This window comes from Pteronotus mesoamericanus, unplaced genomic scaffold (genome assembly GCF_021234165.1).
Source record: "Pteronotus mesoamericanus isolate MK-2021 breed Mesoamerican mustached bat unplaced genomic scaffold, CSHL_Meso_final contig_347, whole genome shotgun sequence".
Lineage (NCBI taxonomy): Eukaryota > Metazoa > Chordata > Mammalia > Chiroptera > Mormoopidae > Pteronotus > Pteronotus mesoamericanus.
The window spans coordinates 13,937,066-13,955,419 of NW_026555137.1; the positions used below are offsets into that span (position 1 = coordinate 13,937,066).

The following is an 18,354-nucleotide window of genomic DNA, read 5'->3' on the forward strand; positions in this document are numbered from 1 at the left end:
CCAAAGTGCCTCTTGAAGGTGCTGTATCCTTTCCATTTATTGGTACAATCTCAGCCCAGGACTATGATGGAGCTCACGTTCTAAGTGGGTTCTTGCCAATCAGCTCTTCCTCAACCAATCTATTTTCACGGTGCCTTTTAATGGCCTTTTAAAATGTACATTTGAGCCCATCAGAGTTCAAGCTCTCTTGACTTTTTGAGTTAAACAGCCTCCTGAGGGCTTGTAAACTTCTTCTGTAAAGTAAATGGTAAATATTTTAGGCTTTGAGGACCATAATCGACTTATGCTATACACAGTGACATAATACATAATGGAGGCTGTGCTCAGGATAACTTTTTTTGTGGGTGTATCATTTTTCTATATCACAAAATATTATTTTTCCTCCCTCCCCCAATCACTTAAGAGTATAAGAAGCATTCTCAGCTCAGGGAATCACACAAAAACCAGATGAAGGGCCAGGTTTGGGCCGTCCCTGCTGACTCTGTCCTGACTGTCTTGTCTCCTACGTTAACCGCCCCCCAGCTCACACACCACACTGCTGTCTGGGTCCGGATCCCAGCCCAAAAAGTTGATCATGTTGGAAGCCCTGCTTAAAATAGAAGAGGAGCCCATTACTCTGAGAAGAGCCCAACCCCCAGAACATGGTCCACAAAGCCTTTCCTCTGGGCTCCGACATGCTTCCCAGGCTTGTCCCTTGCTGAGCATCTGACGTGACTGTAGCATCTATGCTACTCCCCCCTTTATGTCTTTGTGTATATTATTCCCTCTGGATGGGATACTCGCCCCCCCCCCTTTTCCACTTTGATAACTCTTATTCATGAACTCATTAATCAAGATAATTACCAAATATCTGCTCCTCCAGGACGTTTCCCCATCACCTTCACTTCCTACGTGGAATGAGCCAATTCTCCTTGCTACATGCTCCTACCGCGATCCTTATTTCTATCATTATCACATGCTAATAATAATATATATCTGGCTCCTTAATAGAGTGTGAGCAACTTAAGGGTGGGACCTGAGTCTTTTTTCTCTATGCCAAGGGCTAAGCAATGTATTTAAAAGATAGTAAGTGCTCAATAAATACTTGTTGGATAAGTGAATGTTGTACTTACCAGTTGGGTCCTTCAATAAATGTTGAATTTCTATATTTTTAAGTCCAGTTAGACAATAAAAGGAAATGCCAAAAAAGTGATAGGTTATTTTCTTTTCAGATTGATCTACAGATTTCAACTCCAGTTTTACATTTTTCTTTGTCTTGGAAGACTTAGATCCTTATTTCATTATCACTTTATAACGTGGTTTTCATAATCAATTCTAAACCTTGTTTAAAATATGACATTAAAGGTGTTTAAGCTAAGACTAAATGAAGAGCTACCTGTATGGGATTTATTTCTTTCAGCTGGTATATATTGAAGAAAGAAAAAGACACAATGTTTCCCAGCCACACACTTGAGTACACTGAATACAGGAGGGACCCAAACTCTAAAAACATCCCAAAAAGCGTATCAGGAATACTTCAGCCCAAAACCAAGTTGCATTTTCAGTGCAAAGGAGAGATATACACAGTCCTTGCACTTTTTATGGCCATCTTCACATTTATGGATTTTACAAAATAAGGACATAGAATAAGTGTAAAATGCTTACAAAAGAGTGATGTACTTAGGAAACAGGTAATTAAGGTTTATTTCCTGTAAAACTGTGTTAAATTTTTTGTAACTTGGTGTAAATAAAGCTCAATAGAAAAAGCTTTCGACGGGAGCCAGCAAAACCGTTTTTCTTAGAACAAAAGGATTAGTTACCACTAGTCCACTTTCAGCAGTTGCTGCATCTTAATATGCTCTCCTTGCAAGAACTTGATCTTGTCAGACAGTACAAATTGATATGGTGCAGGAAAACTCTCCATGGACTACGACTTCCGAAATTAACTCTCAAAATAAGACAGAATGGCAAAGGGGCAAAGCAAGCATTAATATTTATTTACTGAAGCTCAGCCACACTGAGACATTAAAAGCTGTCCTATTTCAGTGGCTTAGCAGTGCTTAGCACTCAAATGATTGGTCTCAATAGATGCCCGACAGGGAAGAAAACTATTAACTATCATGATGAAACTAAATTCTGAAACTGCTAAGATTAAATAACCATAGGAACTATGTTAAAGTTACATTCCCAGTTCTACAAGGACCATGTTTTAAGTGGGCATTGAAAGAACAGTTATTATTCTCTAGTATTAAGCAATTTTTTTCTCATTAAAAGTGTTTTATCTGTTGGGATTTTTCCAGATATCACACATGTAGAAATGATGTCCTTTCTTTTCTTTCCTTTTCTTCCTTTTTCTTTCTTTCTTTTCTTTCTTTCTTTTCTTTCTCTTTCTTTCCTTATTTAAAAGGAAAGTTGGCAAACCATTTGGAATATTATCATAACAAAATGCTTTTAACAAAGTTTGATTTTAACAGAACCAGAGGCATCTTAACACTAGCCTAAAACTTTGGGAGGTTCATCAACCTCCAGAATATTTTTTTTCCCCAAATGCAGGCTGTTCAAGTGGCGTTTTTCTCCATCTGCTATCATACTGTGCTCAGAACTACATTGTCATATTTAATGTAAAAGGGAGCAGTCCCTTTTCATAGTTTAAATTCAACATATTACTATGATTAGAAGACCAGCGTTTTTATAAATCATAAACCAAACCAAATACCATAAATTTACATGTGCATTTAGACAAAGTTCTCCCTAAAAAAATGAGAACTCCAAAAACTGAAAAAAAAAAACCCCAAAACAAACCAAAGGCTTGACCTGAAAACTGATTATACTAAAGCTTAAAGTGAGAAGAAATCACTTACAGGATAATGTGAAATAGCTACAATCTCAGTTTGAATTTTTCTCTGCTATATTTTTGTGTATATGTGTGTTTTCTATATAGCAAATTATAAAATGTTTGCTATCAAAAATATCTTATTGTAATTTAGGGCTGAGTTATGTGTTTACTGAAGTTTTATGACGATGATCATAGCACAATATCTCATGATAGAAACAACGTCAAGTGAAGCCTCGATGTTAGAAGCTTGGTTATAACAATGGTTTAAACATGAATAGTGCCAATCAATTTCATCTCGAGATTTTACATATCCTTAGACTCGGCTTCCTTATTTTGTATCAGTTCCATCTCAATTTGCATCTCAGGATGTCTTTTGTTTTGCCTCTTTGACCACTGACAGTATCTGATTATTTTCCTAAGTGTATCACTCAGATCCTTCAGTTCGACATTTTTATTAGACATAGGATTAACAAGAGAGGTGGCGGTAGGAGAAATATGTCATTTTGCTTATACTGATAGAGAATCGCCTAAATATTTGAGCATTGTAGATGAAAGGTTTTGTGATATATCAGTAATTCCCTGCCACACTTATCATTCACATGTCTGGGTGTTTTGCTTACCACATCTCCACTTTTCTTAATATGCCTGAAAGCTGTGGGTGAACTGAATGACTAAGACGAACTCGAACAACTGTTTGGAAGCCTGTGGCAAAAATCAGTGGAATGAAATCGGGGCTCTGGTGCATAATGGGATTAGGGAGTACCTGGTGAGGTGCAGTTGGCGCTCAGCATCGCCCAGCCGCTCCGTCAGTTTCAGGAGCTCCTCTCTGGCCCCCGCCGCCTTCTGCTGCTCCTGCTCCAAGAGCTGCTTGCTCTCGCTCAGTCCTAATGTCAGTTTCTCTATTTCCTTAGGTAGGGAGGCAAGGAAAAAAGCATCCCCTATAAAATACATGCACTGGAATTCCAAATTCCCTCATTTTTGTTTTTGCCATGATTTTGACTGTGATAAAAAAAAATTATTAGGAAATTGAGGCTAACTTCCATTTGGTGACAAAGGGAATCCACAAAGCCAAAAATGCACATTAGTGACGTTATTTATTGATTTTTTTGGACCGTAAGATAAAATCGTTTTAAAAATGAAATAATTACAAGAGAGTAGTCAGAATGCATGGTCTGTATTTTCATTCTAAGGCTCAGTCCCTTTAAAAATAATATTAACTTAAAATGTCACTGCTTTTAAAATGTAACATTTTTGTTTGGGAGACTACATCAGACACATGCAAATAATTTACATCAAATATGTGGCTCTCTTCTGAAAGATATATTTATGGCTTTATTTGGATATTTTGAACACCAAATTAAAGGGTAAAATAATTTAAGATATCCTGCAGAAAAATGTGAGGTGTAAAAGAAGGTATCACAATCATGCTCAATGTTATTTAGAACAAAGAATTTAGGAAAAAAATACAGCATGAGAACCTTTAAGCACTTAGAGTGTATAAGATTTCTGAGCTAAAATAATATTACATTAAAGCTGCATTATAAAAAGGCAACAACAAAAGCACTCTCAGATTAATAAACATGAACATCTAAAATATATGAAAATTTATGTTGGTTACTTTTTTGGTCTCAGCATGAAACTCAAACATTTCAAAGCAAATATGCCTTCCATAGAACATAGTTTTAAATAATTTATACATTAAAGGAGAAATATTTATTTATTATAGAAGACCGATAAAATTTTTTTAAAAAGAGATCAGATTTATACTATTAAGACAAGAAAAACAAAAAAAGGGAAAATAAAAGGCAGAAACATTTTTAAATTCAGCAGCAGGCAAGAAGCAATTTAAATACAAAAAATGCAATCACCTTTCACAAAACAAAATCGTGCCTAATTAAATTGTTTTAAACTGAGTATTTAAGCACATTTCAAATATCCTCATGTCATTACTCAATAGTCAGAATGATTTCCAACTATACTTAATACATCAGGCAACAAAAACCAAGTAGTTCTCTTTTAACATTTATTACACTATAAATATTCAGTTTATCCCCATCAAAACCACATATTACGATCAACATAATAAAATAACTCATTACAAATTCTCAAATGTCATCTTAATTTTAAAAAGCTATGTAATAATGAGTGTATCACTTTCATCTGAAGTAGATTTTCTATGTTTCAGGTTAGAATACTAATAAAACTTGTTTCTTTAAAATATTTTAAACTGTTAAAGTTATACCAATATAATTTATTTCATAATTAAATATATTTAAAGACATAAAAAACTAGAAAAATCTATTTAGTTTTATTTGTCTGACATTTGTGAAATAAACAAAAGCAAAGAAGTAGTGAATATAAATTATATGTTGACCTTAAAATTTAACTCCTTAATTTTTCTACACAGTGTTATATGCACACATATACTATGTTGGACCCAGAGAGTTTCCATCTATACCCAAGAGTTAACAATTCAGTGGGGTAAATAAGACACACACACAAAGACCATTGACGTACAAAGCATATAAAAAAACAACAAATGAGTATTAGAGAAAATCTATGCTTTAAAAGGCCAGATTAGAAATATAGTAGCAGGGGCAAGAAAGTGGGAAAGAAGGTAAGTGCACATAAACTCATGGAATGATAGATTAGACCTCATTATGAAAGGTCTTGAATTCTAGATTATTAAAACTGCATTTTTCTTATATATAAAGGAGGAAATATTAATGGTCTAGACAGTATGCAATATCGGAGAAGCTCAATGTGCATGACTGATTTAAGATGGCAGAGACAACCAGTAGGGAAACGGGAGTCACTTGCAATATTTCAGACATGAGGAGTAGAGACATTAGTATACATATTAAAACAGAAATATAGAGAGAACATGTGTGTATATATGGAAATAAAAGGAGACATATCAGGAGACACCCAAGATGTCTCTAGAATTTTGAATTCAGAGGATACAAAAAAGAATGACAGAAATAGAAAATGTATAAAATTCCAAACTTCCTTAAAAAGAAAAGATGCAACAATTTTTATAAGTACCACTCAGTGACAGCATATATAACCTTACATTGACAATGAGGTTGTAAGTATAAGTGATCTGCTTTCTTAATCTCATGTGATAAAAACTCAGATGCTGCACTGGAAGCCAGTCACACTTGGAGATTAAGGCAGGCCCAAGAGTCAACACAAATCAGGGTTTCAGATGCAGCTCTGGCACCTTCCAGCTCTGTGACCTTGGACAAGTTACTCAGTTTCTTCAGTCTAAAATGGGAGTGATAACTGTAGCATGCGCTTAAAACTACTGTGAAGATTAAATGAGATTATGAGTATTTAGCAGTGCGTCTAGCACAAAATAAGAGCTGAATTAAACACGGCAGGTATCATTACTATTATTTGTGATTTCTTCTCTATCTTTTAAGAACAGTACAAAGATAAGTGGAAAAAATAACTTGCCTGAGGATATACGGTTATCCCTGCAGACTAAAAAAGTTCTTGATTTAATTCAACAACATTTCCCCCATAAAGGACTATTTCGGTGAAAACGGAATAAAACTTTATTATCATGTCCAAATGCAAAAAGCATTTTTGTTAGGAAGGTAGAACACTAGTGCCCGCTTCTGATGCTCTGCGCCAGGAAACGAGCTTATTGGTGCAGATAATCAAAATCAACAAATAATCTAACCAGCTGGACCAGGGCTCAACACCTACTCCCCGAGTTGGGAAAATCTGCCATGGCACCAACTGCAACAGTCAGAAGAGGGCTCTCTTGCCAGAAATGCCACGCTCCCTCTGGCAGGACAGCCCTTTGCCTCACCCAACTAGGTCAGCGCTGCTCCCTCGGCTGTACATAGCGGCTCCGGGACGAAAGACCAGCACCAGGCGTAGGCCAACTGTACGTTACTCTTAAAGCCCACTGTTAACCTGCAGTGTCTGCGATGCAGTTTGATGCGGCCATCTCTACACTTTACCAAAAGAGACGATACATTGCAAGTCATGAATGTGACCACCCGAACAAGAAAGTACCGAGGACTGCATGCGGAGAAAGGAGGGTTCGTTACTGTTCATTGATAATCTACACTGTGGGAAGTTTTTTCTTAATCATGGACACATGGAGCTTTATTATTATTATTATTCATTACATTTTCTGCTCAATTGTTCACAACCAAGAAGGACGGCGCCATGGTCAACTCCTCCGCCACCTCCCAGCCTAATCCTCAAAAGGCACACACTCTCCACTCTTCTGATATTTATCTTCACATTTTTAAATGACATGCTTATGATGCTGTTTCTTGAATTTTTGCAATGTTAGATATTTTATATTGACTTCCTGTGTTAAAATAGGTAATGACTTACATCTTTTATGCCATCCACCCAATAGAGCCACCTCATCCTGCCATGTAACAATTTTGGTTGAGTCATTAGTCAGTAGTCCATTTACATTATAATGACTACAGAAATATTTTTCACTATTGAGACGAGCATTATTTTGCTTGAAGTCATTTTCTTGTACATATTTTATTATCTCTGGAATTAATTGCCTATTTTTTAACATACTATTCTTCTAGGTAACTGACATACCCCCACAAATGATCAAACAGATCTGTCAAATGCTCATCAGTAGTATTTTTCCAAATAACGAAACACATCAGATAAATTATCAGTTCCTTTTAAATTTATTCCTTGGATATATTTTCTTGGTGCCTTATGTATGGCCTGGCTGGACTTTGCATTGGGTCAAGCCTTACCCATGATCCTATCAGAGTTCCCTGTTTTCTGAGTTGTTAATCATTCTGCTTTTAGGTTTACTTTTTTTTGGTGAAAGCATGTTCTCCAGGTAAGTTTCATAAAAAGAGTACATGAATAATACATTTTAAAGTATCTGTATACCTGAAAATGCTGTTATTCTCTGCATATACTTGATAGTTTGGCTAGGTATAAAAACTTATGATGAAATTAAATTTCATCCAGGATTTTAAAGGGATGCTCCACTGTCCTCAAGATTCTAATATCTCAACTGAAAAGTCCTATGCCATTCTGATTCCTAATACTTGGCCCACGATTTCATTTTTGTTTCTGAACACTTTCATAATTATTTTTCCTCCTGGCATTTTGAAATTTTACAATGTTAAACCTTGGACTAGGCCTTTGTCATGCTTTGTGCTCTGGGGACTCTTTGAAATCTGGAGGTTTGGTGTCTTCAGTTTAGGGAAGTTTCCTTGTATTATTATGTTAAAACACTTTAATGTCATATATTTAAATATTTCCTCTTCCTGGAACTTCTGGATATTGGACTTTAGCTCTGTTGAATTAATCATCTAATTTTCTTACATTTTCTATCTCTGTCTTTGATTCTAACTTCTGGAAGATTATCTTGACTTCATCTTCTAAAACTTCTACTGAGTTTAAGAAACTATTTCTCCCATATTTCTCATTTCCATGAGCTATTTCTTGTTTTTATTGCTTTATACAGCATGTTTTTATTTTATTGATATAACCTCTTATCTCTTAGAATATTTTAGTACTTTAAATGTTCTCCTCTGCTCATTATAAATCACCTCAGTTTCCTGTTTTCTGTGTCTCTGTTTTAAACACTCCACAGTGTTAGAAGCTTTCCTCAAATCCATAGTGGTACTTGGCTGTTTTTTTCATATTTTACATAAAGTAGTTAACAAAAATGTGGATGTAATGGTTTGGGGATAATGTGATAACTTAGATTACTGTTCAACAAATATTCACTTCTATCTCCCTTCCACTGGGAATGGCATACACTCTCTCCCCTCAGCGACTTTGGGCTTGGCCATTTTATTTCACTTGGCCCATGGAATTTTCATGGCTATAGTGCAAGCAGAAATCGTAAATACGGTTATGCGGTTTGGCTCTGCCTTTGTATTCTGGTGATTCTCCATTAGAAAAGCATGCCCTGGATAGCTGCTGCCCCTTTTGCCTGGATCACAGAATAAACACATGTGGAATAAAACAAAACCTAAACTGTAGCCCGGACAACCCTCAACCTGAAGCAGAGCCAACATCAAAGGCGGCATAGATCAGCCAAATCTCAGCTGACCGGAAGATTCATAAACATGAACATTGGTGGTTGCTATTGTAAGCCATGAGTTTTTTCAATATAAGCTAATTGACAAAGCACTTTAAAGGAAGGAGAGCTACAACAACTGTGTATCACCTTACAGTTTGATTTGGTTTTTGAAACAACTGCATCAAGCACATGGGGCAGTTATCCCTGTTTATATAAAAAAGAAATTGAGGATCAAAGACATTGAATGATTGTCCAAAGAAGTCAATCTAAGCTTGAAATAGATCTGACATCATTGCTTCCCCAGCACCCATGACTAGACAATGGCTTCCCATCTTTTTTCTTTTCTTTCTAACCATGATCCATAGTAATAAATCCATTTTACATCATGATTCAGAAACATACACACTCTCTCATATGTATAAATGTAACTAGCATTTCACAAAACTGTATTAATCCTTACTGTGTGTGAAACAGTCAGATCCTATTCCTTCTCATTCCATTCTATCTCTTTAAAAAAATCTTCCAATTTCAACCCATAAAATCGATTTCATGAGCCTGCAATTTGAAAAGCACTGCATACATTTGACAATTTTAAAATATAGTTTACGTAAATTAAGTAGAATCAAATAATGAGTTTCATTAAAAGAAGTTCTATTATATATTTCTCCTGCTTTCACAAGATAAAATATCTGAAGAAATGAATATAAAACCAATTCGAAAAATTATATATCATCTTAATCCTAAAGGATAACTTTACCTGGAAAGACAAAGTAGCAAGTAGAGACTATTTCAATCCAATGGCAGTTATTTATCCCTGCTATTAGATATTGTGTGACTTAAACATCCTTTAATAATCTTTAATACAGGGTAACTTATTTGTGTATGTTTACAAGAGAATGGGAGAAAAGGAAATAATACAGAACAGTAAGATGACTGGAACCCAAAGTACTTGCACAGTGAAAAAGAAGAACCTGTCATTTTGAGGGTCACAGAATTTGACAATGTGAATTTTGACTAAGAAACCAATGGATGAATTCATAGGATGTTTTTAGAAAAGTAAAGTGTTATATGATATTGAAAAATAAAACTTAACTATCTCTTGGGAGAGAAGTAATAGTTTCTATCAATTTCTGTGTGGATAAAAAGATTGTAGTCTTTGGAAATTTAGTATTCACTAGCTGACACTTTTATTAACTTGTAGATGTTAAGAATGATTTTACCAAATCATTAATAAGGTTTAGTCTGGAGCTACACTAGCTACCTGTGGCTATTTAAATTTAAGTTAATTATAATAAAAAATCGAGTGCCTTGGTTGCCTCACTCACATGATAAGTGATTAATAGTAGCCACATATGGATTGCACAGTGCAGATATGAAATAGTTTCATCATCACAGAAAATTTAATTGGATAGCATTGGTCTAGAATATAGCAAAATTTATTTCTAAGACTTACTCTCTAAACTACATTTTGGGAAAACCTGCCTATATGAATTAAAGGATATTATAAGTATTTGAAAGTCATTTTAGAAATGCACAAAGAAGAGTGGTCCTCTTTACTGTAGTAGATGCAGAAGGTTGCTAAGGCCACTCCAGAAGTTCTGATCACCGTTGTCGTTGTCAAGAGCACACAGCACTGATTTAATGTGTTTTCAGTGTGGGCCTCATGGTAACGCTGTTATGAGCTACCATTTTTGAATGCTTACCATTTGTTCCAACAATGGAAGTAAGATAATATGAATCAAAAATTTTGAGAAAGGGTATGAAAGTTTCCATTGTAGTAGGAATATGTGGCTCTAAATATATATAAAACCAATAGATGCAAATCCATGCAAACTATGTAAATTATGAGTGATTTATGAGATATTTCAAAATTAATTTTGACCATATGGAGTATTTACCTTTCAAACTAACTTTAGAAAAGAATCTCCCCCCTGCCCAGAAGTCACTTTACTATAATGAAACATACTGAGTTTATTTCAGTAGTAGAATTTATTTCAATAGCTTCACACATAATTTTAGTTTCATATTTATAAACATTCTAGAGGTTGAAGGAGTCCGTTATACTTTACTGCATTTAATGGGAAGGATCAGTTGCTTCTGCTATCATCAGTGAAGACCTTGGGATTTGTCCCTACAAGGGTCTGCTGTACCTTCAAAGACTTGACAACAGCATCCTAACGCCACCACTGATTCAGTCCACTCACAGCTGGGGTGGACTGAATCAGTTATACCTGCCTACTTGAGAACTACTAAGTTTAATTATCTATAGGTAAAAACTTCCCAGGAAAGGCTGCTTGATCGCTTACAGATCCACCTAATTGAATTACCATCCAAGAGAATATTTATTTCTGTTTTTTTCATAGCTTTATCATGAAGATTATGTTAATGGAGTTAATAAACTCAAATCACTTTAGATCTGTAGCAGTTCCTAGTTGTACAAAGGGGCATTCATTCTACTATACATACTATCAAATCCCATTGGGATATTAAAATAGGACAGTTTTGTAATGTTTGTAGAGAGAATATAACTAGAGACAAATGCAGCTCTATATTCTTATGTACCTATAAAGGAAATCCTTTAATATGCTGTAATTACTCCATGTTATAGCTTTTAAATTTAAAAAAAAGTCTCAAGAGGTAAGAGTTTGGCTTCTTATTTTCTAGAAGGAAATATATGCCAGCAATATACTTAATATTGCAAGTTAATAAAAAGTGAAACCGTTTTACACTTAAAGTGTTAACATACAAAATTAACTTTATGGGAATACAAATTGGTGCAACTCTATGGGGAACAGTATGGAGGTTCCTCAAAAATTAAAAAATAGACTACCATATTATTCGTCAATACCACTTCAGGGTATCTATTTGGAGAAATTGAAATCACTATTTCAAAACTACGTCTTTAACTTCAAGTTCATTGCAGCATTACTTATAATAGCCAAGACATAGAAACAACATGTGTGTCCACAGATGAGTGAATAAAGGAAATGTAGTGTATCTATGTATATGTATATGTATATGTGTATGTGTATCCATATCTACATCTATATCTCTACAATGGAATATTATTCAGCTATAAAAAGATAGGTAATCCTGCCATTTGTGATAACACAGATGAAGCTTGAAGGCATTATAGTAAGTGAAATAAGTCAGACAGAGAAAGACTAATACCATATAATCTCACTTACATATGGCATCTAAAAAACAATCAAACTCATAACTACAGAGAACAAATTGGTAGTAGCCAGAGGCAGGGGCGGGGGTTGGGTGAAGTGGGTCAAAAGGTACAGACTTCCAGTCATAAGTCCTGAGATGTAATGTACAGTATGATGACTAAAGTGAACACTAGACTGTATATTTGAAAGTTGCTAAAAAAGTAGACCTTAAAGCGTTCTCATTGCAAGAACAAAATTGTAATTACATAAGGTGATGGATATTAACTGAACTTATTTTGGTGATCATTTCACAATACATCGTCATGTACACCTAAATCTAATGTGTTATATGCCAATTATAGCTCAAAAAAACTGAAAAAATATATAAAATTACATGTATATACTTACATTAATATTTAAATATCTACATACATTTTAACGTGTATATTATATCATATATGCGTGTATATATTAAATATGTGCAATATATTCTTAATATTGAATAAAAGAGAGGTCATTAGTTTACAAAAAGCGAAAGAGAACCCGTGACTTCTTCCATTATTTCCTGAGACCGGAGCCAGACTCCTTCGGCTGAGAAGCAAGAGCGGGTGGAGGGGTGATGACAACCACACTGTTTCTGAGGTGTCACTGCTGCAGAGGAATCTTTGACCTGCATTTCCTCACAAATTAACGCAAGCTTTTCTAATAGTAACTAGGCCTAACTCTAACCCAATCCTTTTGCATGTACTTCAGAAGTATTTTGCTTGCTACAATAAGTACATTCAAAAGTAAAATAAACCAGCCCCGGCCAAGTAGCTCAGCTGGTTAGAGTGCTGTCGCAACACGCCGAGGTTGAGGGTTCCACCCCTGGTCAGGGCACGTACAGAAAGCGACCAATGAATATGTGCGTAAGCGGAGCAACCAATCAGTGTAGGGATTTCTCTCTTCCTCTCTCAAGTCAATATTTATTGAAAATGAAAGAAGAAAAAAGTAAAATAAACCTGGAGTTGTTTCTCTCAAAATGAACTGCAATAAAAACAGGATGATTTTTTTTTTTTTCTGATGGGTTATCCTCATATAAAACTGTTGATTTTTTCAAAGCTGCTCCCCCTCCAAAAGTGTTTCATATGCTTCTTTTTCTTGTGCAAATTAATACAAAAGCTGGGAAATAAAAGAAGTACTACAAAAAAATCTATAAATAGTTACTCCAAACTCAATTGTTCGTATAGTTGTTGACTTTTATCACCATTTGAAAGTTGTCTAATCACCTATTCAGAAAATTATCCAAAGCAAAAATAAAATAATATAAAATAATTCCAATTTAGGAAAACAAACTGCTAATTTATTCCCTTAAACAATAATTCCTTCCCAAGCCCTTAATTCAATACAGTAAATATTTTGGAATATTCCTATGTGCTCACTCTGTGGCTGACATTGTATAGTATGTGTGTTATGTTATATATATAATCCAGATGGCCAATTACATATATATCTCCAATCTGTTCACTTTCACCTCACTCTTTTTGTCCTTCATAACTATTAAAGTATAAACTAATTCCCTACCATTCTGATAAAAAGCAAACTCAACGATACACCCAGTTTATCATATCATTTCCTCCTCTGCTATAGTAAATAACAAATTATTACAACACACTCGTTTAGTTATTATAAAAATTTATAGCAGAAATGCTATTTATACGCATTAATAATAGTACAGCTTCAGGATTCGTGTTAAATGAAATCTATCCATAATTTTCACATTATATTACTATATTTTGGGATACTTTTGTTCCTTTTATCTCTGTATATTAAAGCTATTAATATTTTCCAATAGAATGATTCAGGTGAAAATGCATTGAAATGAGATTAAAATAACTCGCCGTGTTGCCCACTGCTATTTAGTGTTGCTATTGCAACCTTCCCTATGTGTAGAAATGTAATTCAACACACACACATACACACACAAGTAAGACTAAATATAAAACCAGCCTAAAACAGTTTTAATACACAAGAGAATGAAAGTCATTTTCGAGTAAGTTAAAGATGCTTTCACTATCTATAAAGACAAATAAATGTAAATGAACTGAACTGTTGCTATTTCTAAAGTTATATCTGATTGTGCCACAGGAAAACCGTATCAGTAAATTTAAATATGTGATGCTCATTACGTATTTATAGTTTAGAAAATATCTCTTTAATTATTAAATGTATTTACAATGCCTTCAGGTTCTCATTGTGAGCTTAAAAATACTTAAAATACACCAAGAATATAATTTATAACCCTAAATTAAATAGTTGTTTTTTGAAAGGCTTTTTCAAAATTGACACTATTTTACCTTAAACAAATTGCAGCCTAAAGGTTATTGCAATGTGGGATTGCAACAATTTCCTCTATTTTCTATTTGTGCTTCAAATGTAGCATTTTTTCAGATACTAAAATTACAGAAATACCAAGATAATATTTAAGTATGCTTTTCAAAGTCAAAAATTTTTAATAGTAGATATACAAGTACTGACAACTACAAAATCAATTTCCTAAGAAAACTAGTTAATAAATCCAGTAATATTCCAATAAATCATGGTTTTTCAGTTATTGTATCAACTATTTAAAAACTGTATAAAATAAATTGGCCTATTTTCTGGCAAAGCAACTTTGCCTCTTAGATAATGCATACATTTGTATTATGTTTCAATTAGAGCAAATTAAAACTCTTACACTCAATCTTACTTTTTTAGGAGTAGTCAGAAAAATATCAGTTAAACATTCTGTTTCCTAAAGGAAAAATACAAGGAAGGTTTTGGGTTATTTTGCAACGAACTTTTAAGACCTCCATATATACTTTTAATTTATCAAATAAAATTCCTCTTCCGTAAATATTGTGCTGTTTCTTCTAAAAGGTGCTCCTGCCAAAACATTTGGGAGTTAACTCCCCTGTTTACATCGAGACTTTAATAAAAACACAAGCCTTAGAAAAAGAAGTTACAGTTAGAGATAGAAGGAGATACCTCAGTCATATCTTTACCCCTCCCTTTAAAGATGAGACCACTGGGGTCCAGCAAGATTAAATCCACCTGAACCCAAACCTGAAGCCCACTCGACCGGACTAGAGCCCAGGTTTCAGATTCTTCACCGATTCCTATTTTCCTTCAAATATGGACAAATGCCAAACCACAATGCTAACTGATTTACAAGCACAAACAAGCTCCTATTGTCAATAATTAATTTTTTAAATGCAATAAGGAAAACACATCCTCTGCTTTTCCCCTGACAACTGTTACTCCACGGGAAGTTTTTCTTTTTGCTTCGTGTATTCTCTTATTAGTTAAATTCCATCAATCTCTGACAATCAGAACAAATTTAAGACTCAGGCCCCCTTAAAAAAAAACTAGCTTCATAAGACTATATATCATTTCTTAGTTTAGAGAAAAAATATTTTATTCCATTTTATTTTTATCCATATTTCTTTTAGTACCGATGTGATGGCAAATAAAATATTTCTTTTCTCTCAAACCAGTAGAAGCTCAAACATTTAGACCCAATTTAAGATCTCAGCCTTTCACTTCAAACTGAATGACTTCATATTATAAGAAACTATATTTTCATTTTTCACTAAATCAGCTTCAAATGACTGAGAAAAGGAAGCTCCTGTCTGTGTAGTCTGGATCGCTTAACAGTTCAGACAACGGAATACACAGCTTGTCCTCTTCCCCATGCAAATATACTGGACCTCTGTGAGGTGCCCTCTCTCCATCTACCCAGTTTCTGCCACTGCTCCGGGCACCAGATCACAGAGGACACCAATACAAATGTTCTGGCTTTAAGATGCTAGAGAGAGTAAGAAGAGCAGAGCATTGCTGAAAACATCCCTAGATCGTTCAAACCTACGGGCCCTTGAATGCTTTGATTCAAAATATTTTGACCATTGAAACAGCTTGCCTGTGTCGAACTCACCTCTTCGCTGCTACTCTGCTTGTAGGTGACAAAATGGATCTTCTTCCATTGGAAAAACTGGACAAGTTAACCTTATCTTGTTGGAAGGTTTTCACCAAAATTAATGAGATGTTCTTATGTGAAGAGGAAACAGCAAATTTTAACAACAAAACTAGGTTTATTTTTAGAGACATAACTGATTGAAAAAAATAAACCCTTCTGTACTGAGACATGGATTACGTGATCTCACCTTATGGGGAGTTTTTAGAAAATTCATTTTAGCTGTGGGTTATATAAATATTTCTGTAAAATTCTATTTGTGGAACTTCAGAATTTATCAAAATTTGCTTTAACTCAAAGATAACCTATATTTTCTAACTAATTTTGGAGAGAAGCTTCCAATGTAAAGTAGATATTTTAGTTAATAAACATTCTGAGTACAGTTCTTTTAAACTAACAGCATCCACATATAAAGAAGTAAACCCATCTATTTAATTTATTGAGCACCTAGTCAATCATGCTGTTCTATGTACATAAACAGCTTTTCATAGTTTAGAAAACACTTTCATATGCCTTACTGAATTTGCATGTTGTGACAATTAGAAAAATAACATAATTTCTGCTTTTACTCATTTTCCCAAAGAAAAATATAATAGGTGTAGAACAGATAAATACAGGGTAATGACTAGGACAGAACACATTTTTTTTTTTTGAGATAAAGCTGACTTATAACAGTATGTTAATTTTAGGTGTACAACAAAATGATTGACTGAAGTATATGAACAGAACACTTTTAAAAAGATTCATTTGATGGAATGAATCAAAGAAATCTCAAAAATAATGTTACAGATTTTAATTCCCCAAATTTCCAATTTAGCCCATTTATGCAGGTTTAGATGAAAAAATTGAAATTTCAGACAGGTCTATTCCCCTTCTATTGGGAGTCTCCTAACACAGGTTTAAATCCTGCCAACTACAACTCTGCTCCATATTTACAAGGGCAGTCTGATTTCTCAGCCATCCATGTCTAATTTCTTCATTATTTGCCGCCAACGTAGTCTTCCAGTATATGGCTCAATGCTACCTAAGCATACTACTTCTGCATAGTAGGTACAAAAGTAAGCATCCTTTGACTTGACTAGAATTATTCTGAAGAAGGCAAATGGTCCGGTCCTTAAACAGGAAAACAAACATATCAGTTGATAAAAACATGTGGAAGATAGAAAATAACACACTATATGGAGGTCTACAGCTACAGGTTGCAGGGCTATATTGTTGAAATCACTGAGTTTAATGAGGACACCAACGACACGCTGATCAAATTCGTTGTGACGTAAACCTGAGAGGAGTCCGTTGTTAAAGGTGAGAAGTCAAAGACAAGATCCAAAAGGGCTCAGGCAATGACAGGTCCAAACTAAAATGACCTTGTTTCAGGGAGACAAATGAAAATACCTATATCTACTGCCCAATTGCAGGGCAGTAGGCAGGGTGCCATTGGAGGTTTTAACTGATATTAGGAAGCTCAATAAGAGTTCACAATGAGACATATTTGATAATCACATAGCCCAAATGACAACTGGCTCTGAAGTTAGATTAATTAAGCTTAGATGACAGTCCCACTTGTTAGTACTGTCGGGTCACATCCAAAATACCATATCATCGCCATGTTACTGCCATGACTCTGAAAGGCAGCTCGATAAAATGGAACAGAGTCGGGAGAGAGAGACAAAGATGGAGACTGTGAATAATAATCATAACAACATCAGTAAAAATAATAACTATGAGGTTAACACAGGTTATCTCCAATTTGACAAAACCCTATAAAATGGAATTGTATCAATCCTCACTTTGCACAGACAAGAGAACTGAAGCTTGAACATATTAAGGACTTTGTCCACGTTCACTAGGTCACAGGTAATGAAGTGGCAGTCTACTTGTAGGGCCTTAACTCTTGGCCTGAACCTGTCTATCCAATTACTGTGACCCTAATCATATGTTAGGTATGAAACTGCTGGAATACAAGAGTGAATAAGACTAGTAGAAGACCTCAAATAACCTGCATTTCAATGGAAGAGAATGACTTTTAAAAGTGAACAAATAATAAAAAAATTACAACATGTTCCATGAAGGAAACAAATAAGACACTATGAGAGAATAACGGGACAGGTGGTGGGGGGAGAGGGGAGAGTATATGTTTGTAGTTAGAGAAGTGGAGGCATTCAATGGAAACCAAAGAAAGAGCAAGAGCTGGTTAAGCACAGGAAGAGTGAGGAAGAACATATAAGGTAGAAGTCTGTCCTAGCATGTTGGAGAAGCTAAAGGAAAACCCACTGAAGCTCCGGAATTGGAGCCAGGAAGAGGAGGTGAGAAGACAGCGGGGAGACAGGTGGGGGTCAGATCATACAGGGCCTCA

The 18,354-nt window shown here is 34.8% G+C and overlaps 1 protein-coding gene across 1 annotated transcript in view; it reads right to left on the reverse strand.

Moving 5' to 3' along the window:
• The window catches only part of SDCCAG8 (SHH signaling and ciliogenesis regulator SDCCAG8), a 179,506-nt gene that overhangs the window by 98,023 nt on the left and 63,129 nt on the right, over positions 1-18,354 (reverse strand). The window contains exon 13 of the mRNA XM_054576702.1: positions 3,579-3,721. Within this exon, the coding sequence (XP_054432677.1) occupies positions 3,579-3,721 (143 nt within the window). The remainder of the gene's footprint in view (positions 1-3,578; positions 3,722-18,354) is intronic.